At 36.4% G+C, this 12,252-nt stretch overlaps 1 protein-coding gene across 1 annotated transcript in view; it reads left to right on the top strand.

Moving 5' to 3' along the window:
* Positions 1 to 12,252, top strand: part of ABI2 (abl interactor 2) — a 61,659-nt gene that overhangs the window by 37,246 nt on the left and 12,161 nt on the right. The window contains 5 exon segments of the mRNA XM_040560883.1: positions 274 to 291; positions 7,130 to 7,227; positions 7,771 to 7,917; positions 8,947 to 9,071; positions 10,045 to 10,218. Of these exon segments, the coding sequence (XP_040416817.1) occupies positions 274 to 291; positions 7,130 to 7,227; positions 7,771 to 7,917; positions 8,947 to 9,071; positions 10,045 to 10,218 (562 nt within the window).

Raw genomic sequence — 12,252 nt, 5'->3', positions numbered from 1 at the left:
ACAGAGTACAAACATTTGAGCATTAATTTTCAGGTGTTAAATCTAAAGCCTTTGTGATCAATGTGTATTGAAATTTTCAGCCTGGAAATCTTCTGTTCATGAAACATTCTGCTTTAGCCACTCTTTTTATGATCTACTGATACATTATTTTGTTAATGCTGAATGCTTAACTTTTTTCTTTCTTTTTCCTTTCTCTTCATATCCTGAAGTTCCAACTAACCTTTCAATGCTTTTTTTCCTTACCTCTTTTATTTGCTCCATTTATGCATTAAGTGGTTGCTTAGATTTAAGGTAAGAAACCCCAGGGCTGGATTTCCATTCTTATTCTTCTGAGACTATTACACACGGGGAGATGGTTATGTGAATGTTATAGATTGTTTAAAACAATACCTGCTCTCCTTCCTGTGTATCGGATATTCTGTTGAAAGACTTCATTGCGGATAAATGTTTTGCGATATAAATTGATGTATTTATGTAAGGAAGCTAAGACAATTCATTTTAAAAGCTTTGTGGCAAAATATTGACTGACTTAAGCATATCTACCAGGTCATTTACAAGGGAGGAATGTTGTGCTTACCATGCCTAGATAAAAAGATACATGAATACTTAGCAGCTGAATAGGAGCCTCCCCCTGTGTAATATTCTTTTTATCCTATATACGGTGTGAATTATGATTTGATTGGGATTAATGTTTCAGCGTAAGATTGCTCCAATAAGGGGCTCCAAAGGTATGTAAAAAATTCAAATCTGTACATTATTTTTTAAAGTTGCAGTATCCTTATTTTTTTCCAGAAATTGCTAGCAGTATTTAAATACTGAGAGGCACTCATATATGGAATTTTTTTCAAATTTGGTAGTTGTGTAAAATCCTTAATTTCACATAAACAGCAAGCGAAGTGGTTTATGTAGTAGAATATTAAATGAATAATGCATCAAAAAACTCAGACTGAAGTATGGCAAATTCTCATAGATCTTATAGAAATTAAAATGTTAGTAGTGTTAGTGGCTGCAGATATAACAACAAAAAGCATAAAATCAATTGGACAAGAAATAAATGAAGTTACATGATATTACATTGGAATTCATAGTACCTTAAAAAAATAAATAGGTTATAGCTCTATTTAGTATTTTGCTGTCGTCGTCTTCCTGAAGTGCAGCTGATTTGGTTATTTGGGGAAGGGGGAATGAAAGTTTTTTGAGTAGCAGCCATGATTTCAAAGAGGGAACTGTATTTTAGAATGTAGAATACTAATATTTTATATGACAGTATTAATTAAATGAAGTTCCAAGTGGATGTGGAATTCTTTTTAAGTATTTTCCACAACTGGGAAAAGCTAAAATAAAATCCTGCACGTTCCTGAAAAAATTGCCTTTTAAATAGCTACTACTGGAGATATCCTAACAATGTCCCTGTTGAATTGGCCAGCTGGTACTTTTAATAAGGTATTTAAGTGTATGTAGCATATCTGATCACAATGAAAACTGTTTAATAAATGGAGATTTCTTGCATGTCATTTTAAATTTACTTTTACGTGAGTGTTTAAGGTACAGTATTTCTAGTCATATAGTGTTTAAATTGGTTATATTTGAGAATTAAAAAGTTAATCTCCCTGTTTCTGCATAGCCCCATGAAGTGCATACTTCTAATGCTGAATATGCCTTATTCTGCACACAGTCCATGCTAAGTGGTGCTTTTCACAGTGATTTGAAAACAGGAATTGGCAATCTGTCGGTTTTCTTTGTTGCTCTCTGCAGTTAGAGTTATGAACCATCCTAATTACTATCCTAAAAAAGTAAAATATAAAAATTGTGCAATTACAGATTATGCATGAACTGCCATATCTGCATCATCTGCAATGGTGAAAAGAGTCTCTTCAGCTTTTCAGAGAAAATTATTTTTTCAGTTTATAGGTTTGGAATGAAAAATAACATTATTTGTTATAACAGCAGTTAAAATACATCTCTGTTTTTACTGGAGTGAACCTAATTTGATTTGGAAGATAAAATATGTCAATCAACTTCTGATTGCCAAAAACATGAGGGTTTAAAAAAATAAGAAAAAAAAAAAAGAAAAAAGAAAAGAAAAGGCAAAAAAACATACAGCTCCCCTCTTAGTGGACATAAGAGGTCTCACCATAGTCACAGTGCATCAGCCTGAAAGAAAAGTAGAAGGCTACTAACCCATAGTTTCATGTGAATGCTAATTTTACTTCACTTGAGAGATTATATATGAAGTTCTTAGCCTGTATTTATTTTTCATGGCTGCAAAGAAACCGTGAGCAGTTACAAAATTAAACTGACTGATGGTGCTAACTGTGCTTGTGTCTAGGTAGCTTAAATTTAAATTTTAAACAAATTTTGAAGAAAATTCCAGCTGCAAGTCAGAGGAGTATCTGTACCATCTCCTGTCAGCAAATCAATTGAAAATTACATTGTTTAAGCCTTTTTCTACTTGCTGGACTTGGTTCTCCAATTATTTTACATAGGCGAATGTGGTAAAAACAGGTAAACTTGCTTGCTGAAGCTTTTACGTGTGGTCATTGGCCAAGACAGTGAAATTTAGACATTTCAATTCTATATCAACCAGTTAATCAGCTGGTGAAAATATGGTTTAATTAGACTTGCAAAGTAACTATTCAAGTGGCTGAGCACAGCCTGAAAAGGAGTTTACTCTGAAGTAGCAGATGACAGGCAAAAAATCTGTCATCCTCTCTAGAGCTTTAACAAGATGAAGCAAGGCGTGGGAAGTTAGTTTTCATTCAGCATTGGGTTGTTTTTGCTGGCGTCAGGTACAAAATCATTCAAGAAGGCTGGATAGCTGATTGATGTTTCTGAATGTCATCCATGCAACATCACTGCTGGGACACTCTTTCTTAATAGATTTGCCAAATCGTTTGCTGACCTGAAAGTTCTAGAAAATCAGATTTGACAATAGAGCAGCCCTTAAAAAATTTGGGGCAGAGTCCAATTTTAGCTTTAGAAAGTAGTCCTTTGTGAGGTTTGATTGTGTGGAATATATGCTATTGAGGCTTTTTGGGGAAAAACTTTAACTTGGTAATGAAACTGACAATGAGATGTTATACTGAAAAGTAAAAATGTTGTAGGTTTAAGTCTTTGCTTCTGTTAAGGCCTTAAAGCTGTGTAAATAAACAGTTAAGTGCCTTAAAGTTGTATAAAAAACAGTGCATTTGTGCAAGTATGTTTAGTGGGTCTGGTGACCAACTATATCTAACCGACTATGTATTTCTGCACTTCAGGGAACAGTGCCTCTCTTAAACAGAATAATCTGTAGTGATCACTTCAAGCCTTCTATTTTTTTAAAGTTTATTTTACTGTTCTTACTGTGGAGGTGGATCCCAGAGCATCCTCTAGGATGTGTTACTTACCTAAGATCTGCTTGTTTTAGGTTGTTTATGCAATTCCTTCCTCAGCAAAGCTTCATATTCCAGCTCCAGCACTGCCGGAGTTATAGCTCTGGTCTTTGGACCTTTTCTTCCGTAGCCCTGTTACATGATACTTCATGTATAAAAATACTCTGTAAGGTATCCAGTCAAAGAAATGCTTATCTGAGAGTGTCTGTGTCTTCTTTCTAGAATTATTTAGACTCCCCCCACACACACACACACCATGTAATTTCAGTGGGTGATGTTTTTTGCTTTTTTTTTTTTTTTTTGCTTCAAGGGAAAGAAGCAAAAAAGTTGGAAAAATCTCTCCATTAATTCTGTGTAGACCATGTACAGTGCTTTTCTGGGTTCACTGGGTTGTCTTCTTTCTTGTAGAACACTCAGCTGTTTGTTTCTTTTTTGTTTCCCGAGCTTTGTGCCCAAATTGTTTTTGCGTCTCTTAATTATTTATTTATTTAATTTTTAGCACAATGGTTAGCTGTTTTGACAGTTGCAAACAAGGACAGAAGTACTTCTTTTTTTGTTTTGTTTTGTTTTGTTGTTGCAAGCTCTATTTTACCATACAGTTTCCTAAAAAGAATTTGCAATCTCTGTGCTACAAACTAACCACAGATCTGTGGAGTCCTGCCGCTAAACTAACCAACAGCCAGATCTGTCCCTCTGCTTTCACCCTCTAATTACACAAGTTGCAGCTGAACGCTTTTAGCTGCATGGAGCTAGGGGAAATGTCATCAGAAACAGTGCAACTTCTAGCAAGGTCCAGCTTACTCAGAAATTCCAACTTAATGAGAAAACTGATTTTTGCAAATTGACGACAAACTCAAATGTGACCTTGAGTTCTAGTGATTGCTTTGGATTGTAAAAGTTTGTAAGAAGGATGTATGTGGATAACCATAAGTGCAAAATAGGAAAGGCAGTAGGCAACAGAATAAAGTTTTGCAAGGGTCGGGGGAGTGTTAATAGCTTTCTTTTTTTTTCCTTTTTTTTTTCATCTAGCAGACAAAAGGAGAAAGAAGTTGGAAATTTTGCAAAGTTTGTATCTCAACTGAAGTTACAACTAGTATAGCTTTAAATTTTATTCTCTTTTTCTTTCCTCAAGACAACCTGTAACCCTTTTAGTGTCTTGCATAATATTATTTCCACAGGTCTGTCTACTTTGATTAGAACTGTTGGAATAATTTTATATTCTTAATTTCTCTTCTGTGATTATTTGGTTATAAGTAAAAGGGGAAGTTATTCAGACACAATTGTTTAAATTGCAGTAGCTAGTCTTAAAGTCCTGTCAGATTTGAAGACAGTCCTGGTAAACTTTACTTGTTCTTTCAGTATTTCATTTTCAGTGTTGAAAAGTCATTTCAAAGAGCCTGAAACTAAGCATTCTGTCAATGCACTTCCCCATCTTTCAGCCTAGTCTTTCTGAACAGCTTCTTTGTGACTGAGATTTCTTGTTTAACAAAGGTTATTTTTTCTTCAGCCACATTGTCTAAAGCTGTCTTACCATCCTATGTCAGGGACGTTTGTTAGCAGCGTTAATAAAAGCAAATGGCAGTAACTGGAGTTCTGCATTGGTCAGGCAAGTATTGCTTCTACATCTTGCTGTGTGATGTCACTTCACCCTCCAGCTGCATTCCTCTCCTTTTCATGTGATTCTAGCACAGTGGAATCTTAAAACGTCATTTTTCTTCTTGTAATTATTGTATGCACATAATACCACTCTTGACAGTAGGGTTAAGTAGGATGCTCTCTTAACTGTAGGATGTTCTGTTAACTGTGAAGTGATAGCTAGTGCTGACATCATCTGGGGAGAAACCATAGTGTAGCTAGTTAAAACATCTGCCGGGACTGCTCAGGGGCACACAGATTGGTCTAAGTTTGCTGTTCTCTAAAGACATCCAAAACCCCTGCCCTACTAGGCTTAACAGTCTGTTTGCAATAGCTGTAGCAAGTGTTGCTGTGAGTTTTTAATTAAATGGTGTTGGGTTTGTTTTGTTTTGTTTGGACAACTCAAATAGATGGATGAAACAGACATCTTTAATGAAACAAGAAATACAGGGGATGCTGCAACTTTAAAAAAAAAAAAGGGGGGGGGGGATTTTTTGCTATTTATTGATGTTCCGTGTATAGAATAAAATACAATTCATTTTACATTTTCCCTTTTCCCTTCAAGTAGTTGTAGTTCAGTGCTTACCTCATCCCTCACTTGACTTAACTTTAGAGTTATTGCTGCTTAGAGTTGGCTTAAAGGACTTTATAATGCTATTCAAAAGACTTTTTTCTTAAATTGACACTGCAAAGCACTTTTTGCACAACTGAATCAAAAAGTTTGTTTTTGAATCTAAAAAAAAATAAAAAATAAAAGAACCCAAACTTTACAAAGCTTGGTTTTCTTTTCCTCCCAGGAAATTGAAAATGTTGTAACACAGGGGTTCTTGAGAGCTAAGGAATCAAGTTTCAGCATCAGAATACTGAATATATTATGCTTTACACTGTCCTCAGTATTTACAAATTCACAAAAGTAAACATTTCCAGGATTTTAAGCAAGTTGTTATAGACAAATTATAAAGAAGTAATTTGCCTTTAATGATGTTTGCAAGTATTCTTAATGTGTTGATTACTGTGCCTTTTTTTTTTATATGGGGGAGGTGGGGTCAGTAGACAAGACTTACACTTTGGAAATAAGAAACACTGAAATAGAGCATGACAGGAACAACAGAAAAAGGGATGTAAGCGTACTTATTTTGGTTTGTTGAATATTTCTGTGCCTAAGCAAGAATTTGTGCATTCATTAATCAAAAGCTATTTAACGGAGACTTTTAAGAAGACCACATACAGATTCCTGTAATGGTGCATGCATTGAGAGAATTATGCTTGGCTGGCAGTATGCAGGTAAACAAAATGCCTACATCAGTAATAATTGTTTACGATTTCTAGATTGATCAGGCAGTTAGGAATGCAGGTGACTTCTTGATTTTTAGAGGTTATAGTAAATTCTCTTATATAAAAGTTTCTTCTTTGTAATTTAACCTGAAAGAATGCAAGGGGATGACTGCAGTCACGTCACATCACTGCAAATAATTTTTCTCCCCATATGTTTATCTATCAATTCTTAGAGGTCAATTTGCTACAAATTTCGTGGGGAAAGAAATACATCTCTGTGTTTTTCTATATATAGCTTTCTCTGTAATTTTGCATGTGTGCTATTAATATTTATAACAAACAGTTTATTAAATAATTTTAATACTGTGAAAATATTAAAACATCAATGGAACATATTTGGACATTATGTTGGCTTCTCTGTATTTGTATTAATTACATTAAATTGTGGTCTATTATATAAACCTTAATATTTTTAAAGAGTTCTTTAAAATATTCTTTGAAATTTAGCATTTGTTAGGGCAGTGTGAAATAACTGCCTTTGTCTTAAAAGGTGACTGGGAGGTTTAACCAATTCACATACAATGCCTGCATTGTCACTGATTTAATGTTTGTGATAGCCCAAAGACAAATTCACTCTTTGTATACGTAATTTTTGAAAACCCTATGTAATAAAGAGTCCTTTGAGCACAACTCTTGAGTTCTAGCAGAGTGGATATTGCATATAGAATGCATGGCCTCTCAATTTATTTTTTGTTTAAACCTTCCCCTAGAGTTAATTGGTAAAGGCATCTCTGTCCCTAGATGGTGAGCTTAGTGAAGGCCATTTCTCTCCCCGTTCTTTCACGCAGGTCAGCACGCAGAATATGAAGATGGGTGGGTTGCCTCGTACAACACCACCCACCCAGAAGCCACCAAGTCCACCAATGTCAGGAAAAGGAACTATTGGGTAAGTGGAGTTACCAAGCATGTAAAGGGCTTAGGTGAACAAGAAGGGGAAAAAAAAAAATCTTTCTTTTTGTGTGGTCTGTTTTGGTTGGTTGGTTTTGCTTTGACCATCCACAGGATGAGATGTTGCATCAGCATCCTCTTACATTGATCATGTCTTTTATACTGGTTAACACATTTCTGTCACAAGATAATGGGCATCATCAGCCTTCCCAACAGAAGCATTTTTTATCATTGCAGAACACTTAAAACTATATGCTTTAGCATAGAGAGTCATCAGCTGTGTGGCTTTGACAGGTGGTGCTAAACAACTGGAAAATTAGCATGTGGCGCTGTTGTACATGAAGTACATGAAAAATGTCCTTGATTGTTTTCTCATCCTCTGAAGTAGACACTGCAAAGTTACAGGAAAACATTTTTAACTCCTGATGCTGCTTAGTATGTAGCAAACATTTCAAAGAATGAAAAATGTCTTTGTCTATATTATCTTAATTGGCTTCTTTGCTAATTTGCTTATTATCTTAATATGCTTGTCCTTGTGTAGGCGTCACTCTCCTTATCGTACTTTGGAGCCAGTACGTCCTCCGGTGGTACCAAATGACTACGTGCCTAGCCCAACACGCAATATGGCTCCTTCACAGCAGAGCCCTGTTAGAACAGCTTCTGTGAATCAGAGGAATCGCACATACAGGTATTCAGAGTAGTCCCACACAAAGTGTACTTAGTATTTTATAAGCATATGGACAAAATGCTATGATAAATGTGAAATCTGTCTGCACCTTGACAGTGAAGCTTCAGGCAAGGATAACTGGGGATGGATGCCATTTAGCATGTCAACAATGTGTTGTAATAAAACTGGAATAGTGAATTGTGAATGGTTCATTTAATCCCAGAATTTTAGCATTATAACATAGTTATAGCACGTAATGCTGTACTAAAATCTTGTAATCTTCCAAGTGTTTAGACTGTGATATTTTGTGAAATGTTTACAAAACTGGGAAAAGACATTGTACACAACTTATGTTTTGCATGTTGAAGGACTGCTTGGTGTGCTTACCATTCGCATTTTTGTTTGAACAGTCTTTGATGTTTTTAGATTGAGAAGTTGAAAAAGAGCATTGTATTTTGAGGGTATTGGTAACTTCAAACACAGAATAAAGCTGAGTTGTATTACCAAAGGTTCTGTAGAAAGCTAGCCTTCTCTCTAGGAAAATGAGAAGAGTTTCATGATATGACAGGTCTAAATACTTCCCTTGGAATCTTTACCTTTTAAACTTCATAAGTACGCTATGCTGGCTAAATAGATTGGCTTAATGTGACTTTTACTTGATTATCTTAAAATTTTCCTATTTCAGTAGTCTTACATGAAAGCACATAAAGCAGAGTTTAAAGAGTCAGTACCTTTTTTAAGTTACAGGAAAAAGGTCTGTATTTGCTCAGCAGAGATTTTACAATATTGGAATGGCGTGCTTTGGCATTAAGTTCAGAAGTGTTTCATTTTGGAGCAAGTTCACTAGAACTAGGTGAAAAACCTGTTGCACTGTAACCAAAATGACGACGACTACTGAGAAAACTAAGCTTTATATAGGTCTTTATCATTGTTTCTTTTCCCTTGTTCCCCATTACTCCTCTGAATTAGTTAAGGTGCTGTCTGAGGGATCTTGTGTTTCAGCATGCAGAGCAGCATATTCATTTCCTGGATTATTTTGGTTTCTTACAGCAGCAGTGGGAGTAGTGGAGGAAGCCACCCAAGTAGTCGGAGCAGCAGTCGAGAGAACAGTGGAAGTGGCAGTGTGGGTGTTCCTATTGCTGTTCCCACGCCATCTCCTCCCAGTGTCTATCCAGGTAAACGGAAACTTGCTTTTCCTCTTTCTGACTCAGCATTAGCTTCAGCATTTGCAGATCTCCTAAAAACCGTGATGAGTAAACCCCAAGAGGAATCTCAAAATTCATCTTCCAGAAGCATGCAGTCCTTGAAATTGGTCCTAGCTATTGATAGTATGAATCTGAATAAAGTAGAGTGTTTTCTGGGAGTTTCTGATGTTCGCTAGTGTTTATTTTATATATTACTCGATTTATCAGAATTTTTTGCCTGGCTGCCTGCATGGGACCAGATAGGACACAATATTTATTTTGGTGGACAGGGGAAACGTCTCCCTTATCCTTCTAAGCAAATTGATGCTTTTTCATTGGCTGTCCATGCAGGTCTATAGAAGCTTGCTTTTAGAAAATTAGATTAAAAGAGAGGCAAGCAGAATGTAAATCTTCGGTACATTAATGCAAGCCTAGCCGAGTTGTCATGAAAAGGCATTTGTTCAGTGTAAACCACCCCAGTCTTCCCAGAAATAGGAAGTGATTTTTTTTCCTTTGCTCAGCACTTTTGGTGAAGAAGAGTGTATAGTTGGCTTGCAGTGTGATCTGAAATATATGATGCTTCTGTACCAAAGAACGGGAAAATTTTGTCTTTCCTCTTCTGTATGTTTTCTAATTAGTACAAAAGCTAAAGGCAACTGTGATAAAGATTGCAGTGTAAATAACAAGGAATAAAGACATCTTTCCGAAGTAATGACTTGCAGTGAAAAGCTCAGGGTTGTTACCTTCAGACCTGGAAAGAAGCAGTGGATTTGCTTGACTGTCATGAGCTGCCTACATAAGAATGAGCCTTTCTTTAGTAGCTTTATTTTTCTCCCATCTCCTTGTGCATTCCAAAATACTATGCATCTAGTAAGGTGCTAACACTGAATAGTCAAAAGCTTTCTCTAATCCTTGCTAACATATCTCCTTATTAACTCCACCTCTTCCTCCTTTCTTCACATAGCCCCTGCTGGCTCAGCTGGCACTTCTCCCCTTCCTGCTACCTCTGCTCCTGCCCCCACCCCTCCTGCTCCTGCCCCTTCCTCTGCTGCCCCAGATGCTGCTGCAGGAGCCCAGCCCCTTGCTGATGGCTTCACCTCTCCAACTCCCCCTGCTGTTTCTTCCACACCCTCTACAGGTGAGTGTCTGCTCTGGTGTGTGGGCAGATGAACCCAGATGTGATCGCGGTCCAAGGCTTTTCAAAGTTCCTTGAGAAGCACTTATTTTTTTCCATTGGCTTTTCTTTTATTTTAAATATAGAAAAAGTATCTGCTAATACTCAACTATAAGGTAATAGTTAGAGCAGACAATTCAAGGCATGCTAGTTTTATAAACAGCAGTCATCACTTTATTATTTTTACTTTTTTACATTTACGTAGCTATTTATTACATTATCATTTTATTGCAGTTTGGATACTGGGACTTTTACTGAGTTCCGGGTCTGATTATTCTCTTCCAGGAACGGAATGGTGCAACTAGCAAAGTATAATTTATATGATTCGTCTCTTCAGTGCTTTCAAATGACAAGTCTCCTTTCAACGAACTGTTAAGGAGAGCATTCTTTTTGTAGAAGTAAAGTAAAACACAAGTTTTTGCTATGGAGAATAGTACAAAAGCATTTTGGTTTGATGCTTTAGAGTCAGTACTTACGGCATGTAATGCAACTTGCTTTTCTACTGCTTATGAAATCACCCCACATTTTTCATTTTTTCATGTGCTGAAGTTGCAGCATGTAGTACTTACTAACCATAGCACAGTTCTGTGGTAGCTTTTGATGAGGTGTTACACTGCATTGTACAGCTCTGGTTTAGATAGCCAAATTCATACGTGGCTACATGTTTTCTTACTTTTCATTATAGTGGAATCTGATTACAAGGGCATCAGTTGATGTGTGTGTTTATTAGTGTTGGTCTCTCAGAAAGAATTTCACCAGGTGCCAGAAGGATTCTTGAAATTGTATTTAATTTAAGGTGCAGTGGTTCATATAAAATTAGAAAATACTTACAGTAGAATCCGTGACTATGACAGAAGTTTCTGGACTGTGATGAATTCTGGTATCCAGATGATACTGAAGTCTAAACTACTTTCACATTTAGAAGACGAGGTGTGTCAGAGCACTTCAGTTTTCCATTTTTTATGCACTGTCAGTATCCCAGTTTTTAAGCCATATCGCTTCTGTATTTTGGACAAGTCAAAATCAAGCAGAAATTAATATTTCAATGGCTACAAACCCTTACTTACAATTTTGTAAGAGAAATTTCAGTTTTTTTGCTATTTTGTTTCCTTGTGTTATTAGTGAGGCTGCTTGCATAGCTTCTCTGAAATAAAATATATGAAGAGACTGGATAGTTTACCATTTATGAGGTTGTAGTTTTTGGTCCTTAAGGACCTCTTATCCGTGTTCCTTCTCTCCCCCTTCTTTGCAATCACCACCAATTTCACAGTCCTTTAAGTAATGGGGAGACATACTGAAAAGGCACGCTAGGAATAATGTGGAAAAGCATTTTTTACTGGGTGGATTGCTTCTTAACTGCTCTTGTTCCTCACCTGTAAGAAGTGTGCTGTTTGAGATGCACATACCTGTACAAAGCAGGAGGAATGGGAATCTCTAGTTAATGCAATTGCTCTTAGAAGCAAGTAACGCAGAAAGCAACTTGCATTTTCTTTACTGACCTAGTGTGGAGTTTTGCAAAGTGATCAAGCATAATGGAGAACCTCCTTACACCTTATGTAAAAGGAGAACAGTGCAGATTTTTAAAAATTGCTCATTCACGTGTTCTGTTTCCCTATTTACTTCACTGCATGTATGCCTCCTCAACCACAATGACCATCTGGCTTTCTTCCCTCGTTTTTCTGCAAACCCTGAAATCTACCTCTAGTGCAAATGGTGGAAGCAGAATAGTTAGGGAAGTTAATAACCCATATGGGTGTAAGAAGTCTAGTTTATTGCGTGCTGTTGTGTACCATATATAAGCTGGAGAATTTTATGTGAGCACAAAGACTGCCTTAATAGTCTTACTTCTTGATTAGTATTGGGTGGTGATGAGTGACATCCAAAGTCAATTGCCAGTTTTGTGTTCATATGTTTTGTGGAAAACATATATTGCCTAGTTAAAATCAGAATCAATTATTTTGATATAGGAAGTGATTAGAATGGAGAACAAGTTTTAAG

The sequence above is a fragment of the Cygnus olor genome, chromosome 6 (assembly GCF_009769625.2).
Source record: "Cygnus olor isolate bCygOlo1 chromosome 6, bCygOlo1.pri.v2, whole genome shotgun sequence".
Classification (NCBI taxonomy): Eukaryota; Metazoa; Chordata; class Aves; order Anseriformes; family Anatidae; genus Cygnus; species Cygnus olor.
Note: the sequence above shows the minus strand (reverse complement) of the source record. Positions and strands in the feature narration are given on the sequence as shown.